This window comes from Globicephala melas, chromosome 12 (assembly GCF_963455315.2).
Source record: "Globicephala melas chromosome 12, mGloMel1.2, whole genome shotgun sequence".
Taxonomy (NCBI): Eukaryota; Metazoa; Chordata; class Mammalia; order Artiodactyla; family Delphinidae; genus Globicephala; species Globicephala melas.
Genome location: NC_083325.1, coordinates 52460730 through 52473089, shown reverse-complemented (window position 1 = coordinate 52473089; position 12360 = coordinate 52460730). Strand labels below are relative to the sequence as shown.

At 50.5% G+C, this 12360-nt stretch overlaps 1 protein-coding gene across 3 annotated transcripts in view; it reads right to left on the bottom strand.

Annotated features, from left to right (window-relative positions):
* The window catches only part of LOC115854048 (uncharacterized), an 85794-nt gene extending 83096 nt beyond the window's left edge, over nt 1-2698 (bottom strand). For all 3 annotated transcript variants that reach the window (XM_070046820.1, XM_070046822.1, XM_070046821.1), the window contains exon 1: nt 2379-2698. In XM_070046820.1, the coding sequence (XP_069902921.1) occupies nt 2379-2471 (93 nt within the window). In that variant the 5' untranslated portion in view covers nt 2472-2698. The remainder of the gene's footprint in view (nt 1-2378) is intronic.
* Nucleotides 2699-12360: the final 9662 nt, after the last annotated feature.

The following is a 12360-nucleotide window of genomic DNA, read 5'->3' as shown; positions in this document are numbered from 1 at the left end:
CTCCAGCCCAATACCCTCATTTTACAGGTGAGAAAACTGAGGTCTGGAGGGAGGAAGGGGCTGGTTAGCCGCAGAGCCGGGCCGCCCCTCCCCCACCCAGCTCCTCCCATGGGCATTTACACCTACCTGGTCCTGCCAGTTCTATATTTAATCAATGTCTTGCCTGCATCTGTAACTCCCTTAGAATTAAAATGCACACCTCACAATGCTAGCAGTGTTTTCCCGCAGGGTGCTGAGCATTTACTAGAGATTAGTGATTCCAGGAAAACTGCAGCAAATAAACGTCTCCATCAATCATACGAGCAGCTGTCTGAAAGGGGCTGAATTGAGGAATAAAATGCCTCCGGATGCCTTTTGCCTTTCCAGAAAAGGATCTACCACCTTTGTTGTTTCTCTCCCCACTTCTTAGGCAGAACCCCTGGTCTCTACTCCCAAAACAGAGCCTGCCAAATGCGGCTCAGCTGTCTACCTATCCAGCAAAAACAGCTGAATCCTGGTTCTGCAGGGAGAGGAGCAGCAGCCCCTGGTGAAGGGAAGCCCAGCCACAGCCAGGGATTTTCCACTTAGGCCGAGGTTTGCTCTCCATTCCTTAAACTGACTGGTAGCTGGAGGCCGAGTCAGGACGCAGGGGCAGGGCGGAGAGCACGTTCTGAAGGGCCCAGGAGACCAGAGTATGGGGAGAGCCTGTTGGAGGAGTCCCAGCAGCTCTGTGCTTCCACTATCCTTCTCACCTGTTACTGCTTATATTTGGCCAAATGATATCAGTCACTTCAGGTGGAATACCTTTAAAGCTGAACGCTCTCCCCTCACCAGGCTTTCCTCTACGGCCTTGTCCGTTTCTTCCAGGGTCCTACCACCCTCCTTGTCTTGGAAGCCTAAACTCAGTCAAATACTGTTGATCCTTTCTGCGTAATGGCTTTTGTGTCTGTCCTCCAGGCGCCATCTTGGCCTCCCACCCCATCCTCTCTGGCCCGGAACTTACAGGGGTCCCCAGGATGAGCCCCTCCCCTTGGTCTCTCCAATCCCCTCTCATACACAAACGGCCGCATTAATCTTCCTCACACTCCTTCGCATGTGATCCTTACAAACTCGCAGTGTTCTCCAAAGCAATGAGCCGGGACTTCAAGGGCCTCCGAAACTGGGTCTCTCCACGATGGGCACACACGCATGGGCGTGTATACACATACATACACGCACACACAGAGCTTTTAAACCTGAATGACGTCCCCACCGTTCCTAGGAAATGGTCCATGGATTCCTGTCATTGTGCCATTGTTCCCACCACTTCCCCAGCCTGGCACTCCCTCCCCCATAATATGAACGAAATCCCTCTCATCCTTTCGACCTTCCCTCCTCCTTCCACCTTCCAGGTCCACAGAGAGCCCCGCCCATCCTGACTGCACACGCCACTTGTCATCTGCACTGTCTGTGTGAACGCGGCCTACAGACAGCTGGCAAGTCAGAGCACATGTCATTACCCCGGTCTTACGGGAACAGAACCTGCACCTAACAAGCCGAAAGGCCCGTCTGCCAAGTCCGCACAGCAGCGGGTAGTTTCAGCAGGACTCGCCCGGGTCTCCAGCCCAGTCCTCTCCCAGGACCCCTGCAAAGCCAGAGGCAGAGGAGCCAAGGGGCTGGAAGGAGAAGGAAGAGGCGGTGGGGGTGGGGGGGGAGGGGCCGTGCTTGGGGAGTGTAGCGGAGGGGGGAGAAGCCGTGAGTAATGGTCAGCTCCCCCAGTCAGCCAGAAAAAACAGGGCAAGCCCTGCCTGCAGAAGCATCCGGCACAGCACACACCACGTGATCAGCCAGACGCGGGCACCGAGGAGTGGCCCGCTTCCTATAAACAGCCCCATTGCCTTGTGGTAAAAACACGAGGGGGCAGTGTTTATGGTTTCCTGGGAGGGAGGCCGGAGGCCACTGCCTTATCTGCATTCTGCATTATCACATTGACTTGGGGGAGTTCGACACACTTTGTCAGGCTGTGTAGGAAAACGCAGTAGCCAGGCCTTCCAAACAGGGCCCTTTTGTCCACAGCTGACACCCTGGCCCAGAGCCCAGCTCAGCTTCAGGGAAGATTTAGGTCAGAAGGAAAATGGGGGCGGGGGTGGCTGCAGCCTTAAAATCTGGTCTAGCACAAGAGGAGAGAGACGTTTCCCCTCTTCCCACGGTCACACCTGCGCCCCGAGGCAGGGTCAGGGGCTGGCTGGCCTTCCCTTAGCCATTACGGCTGGCTTTAAGGAGAAAACGTGGGTAGGTCTCACCAGCCCTGCAAAACAGCTACTTGGCAAATTCCCATGGTGCTGGAAACTCCCCATTTTGCCATTTCGCTCGCTTGTCACCGCTCTCCAGTCAGCTCAAGTCAGAAGCTCTTTCCTTACCTGTTTGGAGTTTGCAGAGCCGTGCAAAGGGGGAACATGACCCGAGAGAAGCTTCCAGTCAGCTGGGGAGGTGGTCACGGAGCTAGGAGCCATTTCCAAAGCAAATGAGCTTCAAGAGGCGAAAAGCATGTCGTCCCGAATCACGCAGAGTTTGAGGGCTGTGTCTGCTTTGTAGGAAGTTCATTTTCCACAGTGTTTTCTCTACTCAGAGGGGGGTTTTTGAGGAGCAGCGCTTTCACCACCTGCTGCCACGTTTCCCCCAAAACGCCCTCCCAGAAAGCCTCCTCTTCCCAGAAGTCAGCCCGAGAACCTTCCCAGAAGGCCAGTTCTTATCGCCCATGCGCATTTATAGGGTTGGCAAATAGGCTTCAGGTGCCCGCATCTTTTGTGAAAAGGGGTCACCTGTGCAGGCCTGGCTCTGGCCGCCCTGCGGCGCTTGCCTGCTGGCCTCGCCCGCCATCTTCTGGACAAACGCGGTACTGCTGCCAGGGAGAGGCTTCTTGGACGGAGGATTCTCCTTGGGCTGAGGCTTCCAGGGCAAACTTGAAAACCAACCAGGGCAGGGCCATGAAAAAGAACTACACTTGAATGCCTAGAAAACAGTCACCGACTTCATTTTCAACAGCAAAGATGCATGTAAGGATACATCTCTTTGTTTTTTTGGGTTTTTTTGCGGTACGCGGGCCTCTTACTGTTGTGGCCTCTCCCGTTGCGGAGCACAGGCTCCGGACGCGCAAGCTCCTGACGCGCAGGCTCAGCGGCCACGGCTCACAGGCCCAGCCGCTCCGCGGCATGTGGGATCTTCCCGGACCGGGGCACGAACCCGCGTCCTCTGCATTGGCAGGCGGACTCTCAACCACTGCGCCACCAGGGAAGCCCTCTCTGTTGTTTTTTAATCATTTCCAGTGTGTCTTGCCTCACTTACCACTAGAGAAACATGCATTTGAACCCCAGCTATGAGCCAGATGCCTTGCTAGGTGCTGAGAGACAGATGAATCACACAGTCTCTGTCCTAAAAGAAAGCCTTAAGTCTTTTTGGATGAACCTAAAACTTCTCTTTAAAATTCAGTTAAAAAAAAAAAAAAGCCTGGAGTCTTTTTGGATGAACCTAAAATTTCTCTAAAAAATTAAGTTAAGGGACTTTCCTGGTGGTGCAGTGGTTGGGACTCTGTGCTCCCAATTCCGGGGGCCCGGGTTCAATCCCTGGTCAGGGAACTAGATCCCACATGCATGCTGAGACTGATGAGCCCACGAGCCACAACTAGGGAGCCTGCCTGCTGCAACTGGGACCCGGCGCAGCCAAATAAAATCAATATTTTTTAAAAAATTAAGTTAAAAAAAAAACAACCTGAAGTCCAGAGGTCCAGAAACAGGTGAGCCAATGGTAGCATTGCAATGTGATCACTGCCACGAGGGTGTGTACCACGTGCCATAAGGCCCCAAAAGAGGAAGTCTGCCTGGGGCAGAAAGGGAAATGGTCCAAGGGGAACAGAGAAGGTGACATTTGACTGCTGGTGAACAGCCAAAAGGGAGGGCAGGGAAGGCTCAAGTAAGTCTCATAGAGTCAAAAACTCTCACCACTTCCTCCCCTCTCTGTATTGGCCAGCAACATTGTTAGCAGAACACTGGTCACTGGGAACCTTACGGGGTGTTGAACCTTGGAAGGTCTAGAGAAGGCAGAGAGGCAAAAGGTCGTGGGATCTCTTTCAGGATGACTTCTGGGGGGCTGCAGAGACACTGGTTCAGTCCACAGGTGTGGGACAGACAGTAACTGCTGTGGCCAAGAGGAAGTAAAACACCAGACTTCGGAGTGAAAGAAAACTGGGCTTGGATCTCGCCTTTGCTACTTTAACAGCTGTGTGACATGGACAAACCACTTAACTTCTCTGAGCCACAGTTTCTTCACATATACATAGGGGTAATAACAATCCCTGCTGAGAGGACTTAAATGAGGCAACGCCCGTGGAGCCCTAACAGCTGCAGGTCCTAGTCAGTGACTGGCTGTGGAGACCTGGGGGCATGATGCTGAGGCCCTAGTGTGGTTCTTCCGTGGAGCCCTGTGTCTGCCTGTTCCCAGAAGCACCCCACACCTCTCAGGCATCTTCCCAATAGGGTTGGCGCACCTCATGAGACATACTTATACTAAAAGATGATTCGTTGTTTAGCTGGTCCTCTTGTATTTTTAGCGGCTAAATCTGGCAACCCCACTTCCAATCCCATGTTTGGGGGGATGAGCCAAGGTAGTAGCCAAGACAGATAATGGAAGTAGTTTTGACGCTGCCATGGAAGCCCCTGGAAGCCGCTGGGAACTCAGGCAAACCAAAGCCAGAGACTTTCAGGCAGCTTCTGCAGGTCAAAGCTCATTTCAATCCACTCTCTAATAATGATCCCAGCGTCCCTAAGGCAGGGTCCCTGTGAGTTCTGCAGGAAACTAGTTCTAAGGGCAGGAAACACAGCACACAGGGGAAAATGAGTCTAGATCAAATAAAGTTGCACATTAAACAGGCTCCTTCACTGCTAGACATTATGTTGATGTGAACTGGAGATTTCTAGTGGGGGAAGGGGGGATGGTTTACTTGGGGGATGGCTTCCCAATTCCCATCTGGTCATGGAAACTTGATCTTCACATGCATCCCTTAGGGCTGGCTTTCTAGGAAAAGCTGCTCTAAGGTGACACCTGAACGCAAAATTACATCAAAAACTCCTATAAACCACAGGCAAGACACAGATGCTAACCCAGTCCCTGTCAGAGTGAAACCATTTTTGATCCTGCCAGCGACGCAAGCAGAGATAGCATAGCCATGGCCCACGTGTGGGTGTTTAGGGAGGCTCTCACTTTAAGTGCTGGGATTTTAAGCGGATGGGGTGTTCATCGTCTTGTGGCACAGTGAGAGGTTCTCAGAAGCCTTCCCCAAACTCCCAGCCATCTCTCTCATTATTCTGCTTCTGCACCTAAAATTCCATCACTGGGGTGCGGAGGCCTTGATACTACTTCCAGTGCAAATATGCCTACGAAGACTGGCTCGTGAGCCTCCATCAGCCACCCCCATGTGGTGTGAGTCAGTAGATGGGACCCCTCTCAGGTGGCAGCTCTGGTGGTACCTTTGTTTTCTTGGCTGGGAAGTTATTCTGAGGCTCAGAGCAGGTGCACAAGTTGAAGGAGGAAGCAGGCCTGAGCCGTCAGAGGGGAGCTGGGGCCCTGCTGGGGCCAGCAGAGAAGAAACACAAGCTAAGCTCTTTCAGAATTTGCCAAGCCCAGGCCTTACTTGGAATCCTGTAAAAATCTAAACACAGGCACAGCTGTGCCCTCACGCACAGCTAGAGGCACTTAATCCTTTCCCACAGGTTTCGCTCCCCTCTGGAGACTTCCGTCTATCCAGAGGCCTCTAGTCACTGCGGGATGACATGGCATTTACAGGCACAGGTCAGACTCGGGGCCAGGCCTGCTCTCACCTAGCCCCCAGTTCTGGAAACCGAGCCACCTGCTACCCCAGGTCCAAGACCTGAGTGCTTGGTCCTGCCCCATCACCTTATTTCCTAAGCCCAAAAGTTGATTCCCTGCCAGATTCACCCATCCTAGTGTCTTAGTTTTCTGCCTGTCATTCCACCTTGGGGCCTGCATCCCTTGGCCCTTCACCCCTGCAAGGACTGGAAGTTGTACCCCAGGGCCCAGGACAAAGCCAGATGCTTCTATCACAGCTCTCCTATGCCTCCTGCCTGCTGGGACCAACTGCTTCCCACTAGAGGTCCTGACGGCCACAGGTCCCCCTTATGGCTCCTTGCATTGCTGGTCTCATTCCCGTGGTTCTGTCTAAGCTCAGCTGGTGCGTATTTCTGTTTATGACGTATTCCTCCCCACCTCAGTCTCCTCCCTGGAACACAGCCTCCACAAAGCCAGTTCTGCAGATTTGGGTTGCCATCAGGCATTTTTAGAGCCTGGAATCCCTCCCAGGGGCCTTATGGATTTAGTGTGTCTGGGGTGACCTGAGAATTCTGCAAACGACCGGGAGCAAGAACTTCTGGAAAAACTCCTAGCCTGAGAGCTGCCCCATAAGGACAAACCAGACCACAAGGGGGCAGTGTCGGCCAACATTGCTTCACTGAGTTAAGGTCACCCTCCTGTTGTAGCTGCAGAGGGAAGGAGGCAGAGTAAAGTTCTTTACGGGAATACGTTTATTTTATGTTAACTTACATGAAATGAGAAAAGAGTTTCAGATGAAACATTCAAGGAGGATTTTTTTGAGGGCGACTTCAGCATTGTCATAGGGGAGACCTTCCATACTTCATTCAGCACATTCTAGAAGGCCAGCTCAGGGCAGAAGTACCACCTGGCTCCACGCCCACCTGCTGTAAGGTGGGAGCAAGGATAACAGGCCAGCATGAAGCAGGGCAAATTTCACGGCCCCAGGTTTTACGTGCAGAAGCTCATCCCTGGAGGGTTCCAATGACGTGCCTGGGTCTTGGCTTCGCCAACGGCAGAGCTTAACCCAGGACCCCAGGACCCCGACCCTCGGGCCAGAACATTTTCTGCTGCACTCTGCTGGGCCCCTCCTCTAATCCTGGATGAGTTATTCAGAAGTTATTGCTGAGAGCCCCTGAGGCCCAGGCTAGAGGGTCTCCATGCCCCCTTCCGGTTCTGAATGATGGACGTCCAGAATTTTAGCCTTACGCCAGCTCTCCATTGGAGTATTCCTCCCATCAGGAGCTCCACCTGGGTAGAGCATAAGGGCACCTGTATTCAGGCTTCACCACAGGGGGGCTTTGCTTTAATAAGCCCAGTATATAAACGGCCCTTGGACTTACAGAAATTATAGATTGGGGGAAAGCAGCTTTGAGAAATGATGCACAAAATTCCTTTAAATAGCAAGGTTCTCACACTCAACACCCTGCTTTCCAAGCATTTAAAATAGAGTTAAACCTACAAGCCTTTAATTTATACCCAACTTTGTGGGACTTCATCTGCTGCTAATTCACTCACATTGGAGTAGAGGGATCAAACAACAAAAGTGGTCAGGAAGTGAGGCCTCTGGTCCTACTTGGAGGGTGTAAGGACACAGAGGAGAAGGTGTAGCTCCTTGACTCTCTGGTCTGCCTGCCTATGTCACACTCACTAGCCAGAAGGGAGTCACAGCCTGACCAGGGCCGTCGGCTACACTGACCCTTTATGGTCCCTGCTGAGAGCGAGGCAGCGTGCCCTGCCCTCATCCAGCCACTGCTCTAAGGGGAGGATGAGGCAAGCACCAGGTCATTTAACACAAGGCGGCCAGAGAAACACAAAGCATACAGTTTCACTGCAATGGGCCTTGAAGGCTGGAGGGACTTTCATAGGTGGATATAAAGGAGAAAGCATTTTGTAGGCTGAGAAAACCACCAGCAAAAAGTCAGGAAGGCAGGTGAGCTACGGTGTACCTAGAGAACATCAAGAAGCATTCTCTCTCTCCAGCTAGACTGTATACTCCACAAAGAGTGCCTATGATGATCCTTGGTCTTCCCCACAGTACCTAGTTCAGGGTCATGAACCTGGAAGGGGCTTGTGATATATCATTTGGGGTGAATTTCTCAAAAGGCAGGACCTTCCCCCAGGGCATCGAGGCAGGTGTGTTGAAAGGGAACTGAATTCCTAGTACATGCATGCTGTCCCAGTTATCAGTTTACTGCCTCTCAGCTGTAAGTCCTTAACTGCCCAGCTCCTGACACTGAAGCAAAGCCCTGTAAGCACTTCTCTCGCCAGCCCATGATGTTAAGTTCTGTCAATAGAGGGTGCTGGGGAGACATCAGAAGGGGCTTCTCTTCCCGGTTCTGGTACACTTCCCTTTTTTCTTACTCTCACAATGCTGGGCTGGCACACTGAGTGGTACTCATCTTCAGAGGGTTTCAGGGGCACCTTGGGGGCAGCTTGTCCCAACCAGTTTCCCAGCTAAGGGTCTCCAATGACCTCCCGGAAAGTTTAACACCAACTTCTAGGCAGCTTCTGGGTGAGGTTTGTTGGCAACCCAGTGGACAGTTTCCCACTTGACCTTGACCTCAGTGAACTTATACATGGTTCAGTGGCCCCAGCCACACTCTCTCCAGTGAGATCTGAATTTCAGGCTCTAAGAAGCACCTCTCCCAAATTCACTCCTGTATTATTTAGAGTTCTCTTTACCCCTAAGCAGCCAATCCCCTGTCACTAGTTAATACTTCTTTATAGTCTGCCTCCCCTGTTGGAATTACTGTGTGGTTTCTGTCTCCTGACTCGGCCCTGACGGATACAGTGCTCATACACGTGCTGTTGGGCTGCACGCCACAGGCCTGCAAGCCTTCTTACGGCCAAAGGAGGCCATAAGGAAGAGGCTGGGAACAGCGACAGAGCTATCAATGGTTTATTGGACAGGGGATCTTACACTCCTGAAGCCAGGGAGGCTACCATTTATAGGGGGAACTGATGTCAGGTTGGCTCATCAGTTCCCGGGAAAACCAGCCGCTGGGGCACATCCCGCACAGCCCCTTTGGTTAACAACCATCACAAGGGCAGACATTTCCCTTTAATAAACTGGCAGTTGGAGCCGTCCTGGACTAAGGATTAGAACAGTCACTAGCTGGGGCAGGGGGCAAACACGTAGGCAGTTACCGGTTAAGTTCTATGATTAAGAGGTTCGGATAGTCAAGTGAGTAGCGTGCAGATGAAGCAGGGACAGGTTGAGCAGGGGACGTACAGAGAGCAAGAGAACAGCCATCTCGAGTGGCCTGACCACACACATGCCTTCACACACATCCCTGCGTACTCCCTGGAGGGGCTGTCCTCGAGCAGCTCCTTGCTCCCTCCTTACTCAGATTTCCCCAGCAAATCCTCTGGGCATTTAGGTCACCTCTTCCTCTCGAATACCCACAGTATCAGCCAGGGTTCAGTCAGGAAAACAGAAAACACTTTCAGTATTTCCAGTAGGAAGGGAGTTAATACAGGGACGTTGGCGCTTAAGTCCTGGCTTCACCCGATCCTAACTGTGTCACTATGGGCAGGCGACTTAGCCTTTCTGAAACTCAGTTACCACTTCTAGGAAGACAGAGACAATCACAGTACCAAACTCATATGGTTGCTCTGAAAAATTACGTAAAATAATCCTTGAAAAATTACCAATACCTGGTACGTGGTTAGTGCCCAATAACTGTAAGCTAATGTTGGTGTTATTACAATACTAGATCGCTTTATGGGCCCCAACTCTTCATACTGCTCCATATCCGTACTTTTTACCCTATGTCTTCACAGTTCTTCCCACGAAAAGGATGGAGAACATTTCCACATCCTTTGGCTTTGATTTTGGCCAAAGCCAAAGCCAATAGCATAAGATGGAAGTGGTGGTATGCCAATTCCAAGACCTCTGTGCTTCTTCTATTGCCATGAAAAGAGCATGCCAAGGCTAGCCCACTGTCCCCAAGAAAAGGAAGAGGGACACATGAAATGAAGCTGCCTTGGCCAAGCCCCCTAGATGAGCCCAGCCTAGATCAGTCAACTATTAGACGTCTGAGCTAAATAAATGCTTACTGTTACATGCCACTGAGATTTTATGGTTGTTTGATATACAGCTGATACAACTACCCCTACAACTTATTATACGTTATAGTACTTGGTGATTTTTAATAGCAGCTCATTATTTGGTTATATATAATTGTTTCCTTGGGCAGGTCTCTCCTAATTAAGATCGCCAGACTTAGCGAATAAAAATACAGAATCCCCAGTCAAATTTGAATTTCAGATAAACATGAAGAATTTTTTAGTGTAAGTGTGTCCCATGCAATTTCTAGGACCTATTTATACTAAAACTTATTTGTCTAAAATTTAAATTTAACTGGGCACCCTTACATATATTTATCTGGCAATCCTACTCCCAGTGCTTGAGACAGGATCAACATCTTACACAGAAACTGTGAGATAGTTCCCATGGTCACCATCATAATTCTGGGAGAGGAAAGCCATGGTTCAGTTAAAGATTTGCAAGAGGGAGTTCCCTAGTGGTCTAGTGGTTAGGATTCTGGGCTTTCACTGCCATGGCCTGGGTTCAATCCCTAGTCAAAGAACTGAGATCCAGGGCTTCCCTGGTGGCGCAGTGGTTGAGAGTCTGCCTGCCGTTGCAGGGGGTGCGGGTTCGTGCCCCAGTCCGGGAAGATTCCACATGCTGCGAAACGGCTGGGCCCGTGAGCCGTGGCCGCTGAGCCTGCGCGGCCGGAGCCTGTGCTCCACAACGGGAGAGGCCACGACAGTGAGAGGCCCGCGTACCGCCAAAAAAAAAAAAAAGAACTGAGATGCTGCAAGCCATGCGGCGTGGCCAGAAAGAAAAAAAAAAAAGATTTGCAAGAAGGTAGATCTTGAGCACTTTCTTCTCTCCAGTGATGGAGCCCCTTGTAATAATGATGATGATGGTTTCATTTACTTAGCCCCCGCAGAGGCAGATACTATGCGAAGAGACTATCTTAGTTTCACACCAGTGCTGCAGTGCAGGGGAGTGGCCAGATCTTTATCCGCATTTACAAATGAGTACACTGAGCAGCAGAAAGGTAAAATAACTTTCCCTTGGACACACAGCTAGAGAGAGGAGCAAAGCTAGAATTCAAATGCAGCCTTTTCTCTTTCCATATGCAACCTTGCCTTCCAACTACCAAAAATGTTTTTTGTCATTTCCACAAAACTGAAGACAACAAAGTATATTCCCCAGCCCCCATTCTCTTTACTGGTCCCATTCAATCCATTCAATGAATAACTGAGGTTGTATTAGTTTGCTAGGGCTGTCATAGCAAAGTACCATAGACTGGGTGGCTTAAACAACAGAAGTTTATTTTCTCACAGTTCTGGAGGCTAGATGTCCAAGATCAAGGGGTCGGCAGGGTTGGTTCCATCTGAAGGCTGTAAGGGAAGGATCTGTTCCAGGCCTATGATGATTAATTTTCTGTGTCAACTTGACTAGGCCCTGGGATGCCCAAATATCTGGTTAGACATTATTTCTGAGTATGTCTGTGAGGATGCTTCTGGAAGAGATTAGCATTTGAATTGGTGGACTGAATAAAGCAGATTGCCCTATCCAGTGTGAATGGGCATCATCTCATCCTTTGAGGGCCTGAATGGAGCAAAAAGCCGGAGGAAGGCTGAATTGATTTTCTCTGTCTGTCTGAGCTGAGATCTTGGCCTTCTCCTGGCTTTGGACTGGGACTTATACCAGCAGCAGTCCTGGTTATTAGGCCTTCAGACTCAGACTGGAATTCGTGCCACCAGCTTTCATGAGTCTCCCACTTGCAGACAGCAGATCGTGCCACTTCTCGGCCTCCATAATCACATGAGCCAGTTCTTTATAAGTTCTATTTGAATTTATAAGGCTGGGCTCCTATTGGTTTTCTGGAGAACACTAATACAAGCCCTGTCTCCTTGGTCTTTAGATGGCCATCTTCTCCCATCTTCACATCATCTCCTTCTGTGCATGTCTGTGTCCAAATTTCCTCTTCCAAGGACATCAGTCATATTGGATTAGGACCCACCCTAATGACCTTATTTTAACTTAATCACCTCTGTAAAGACGCTATCTCTAAATAAAGTCACGTTCTAAGGTCCTTGGGGTTAGGACTCCAACCAATGAATGTGCGGGGCGAGGGCACATAATTCAGCCCATAACAGGGTTTGTGGAGCTAATCGTGACTCATCTCAATACAGGCTGCATTTAAAAGAGGAACTCAAGAGAACAGATTTCAGATGATGGAACTCTGGATTTCAAGTGGTGGGATTCTAGTTTTCACAGCAGTCCCTAGGGGTGGCAAAGGCCCATCCTACAGCTCTTAATAATGGCGCCTCAAAGGTATCACACCCTCTGCCAAAGGGGCCTTAGCAACTGGTGGAATGTGGGTTATTATGAGGACAGGGCATTGTGATGGTGGCCAGGCTGTGGAATCTTGTGAGGCCAAATGTTAATGCCTCAAAAGATGTCCTTTGGCCCCAACCGGCAGTATTGTGGTTTTCTGG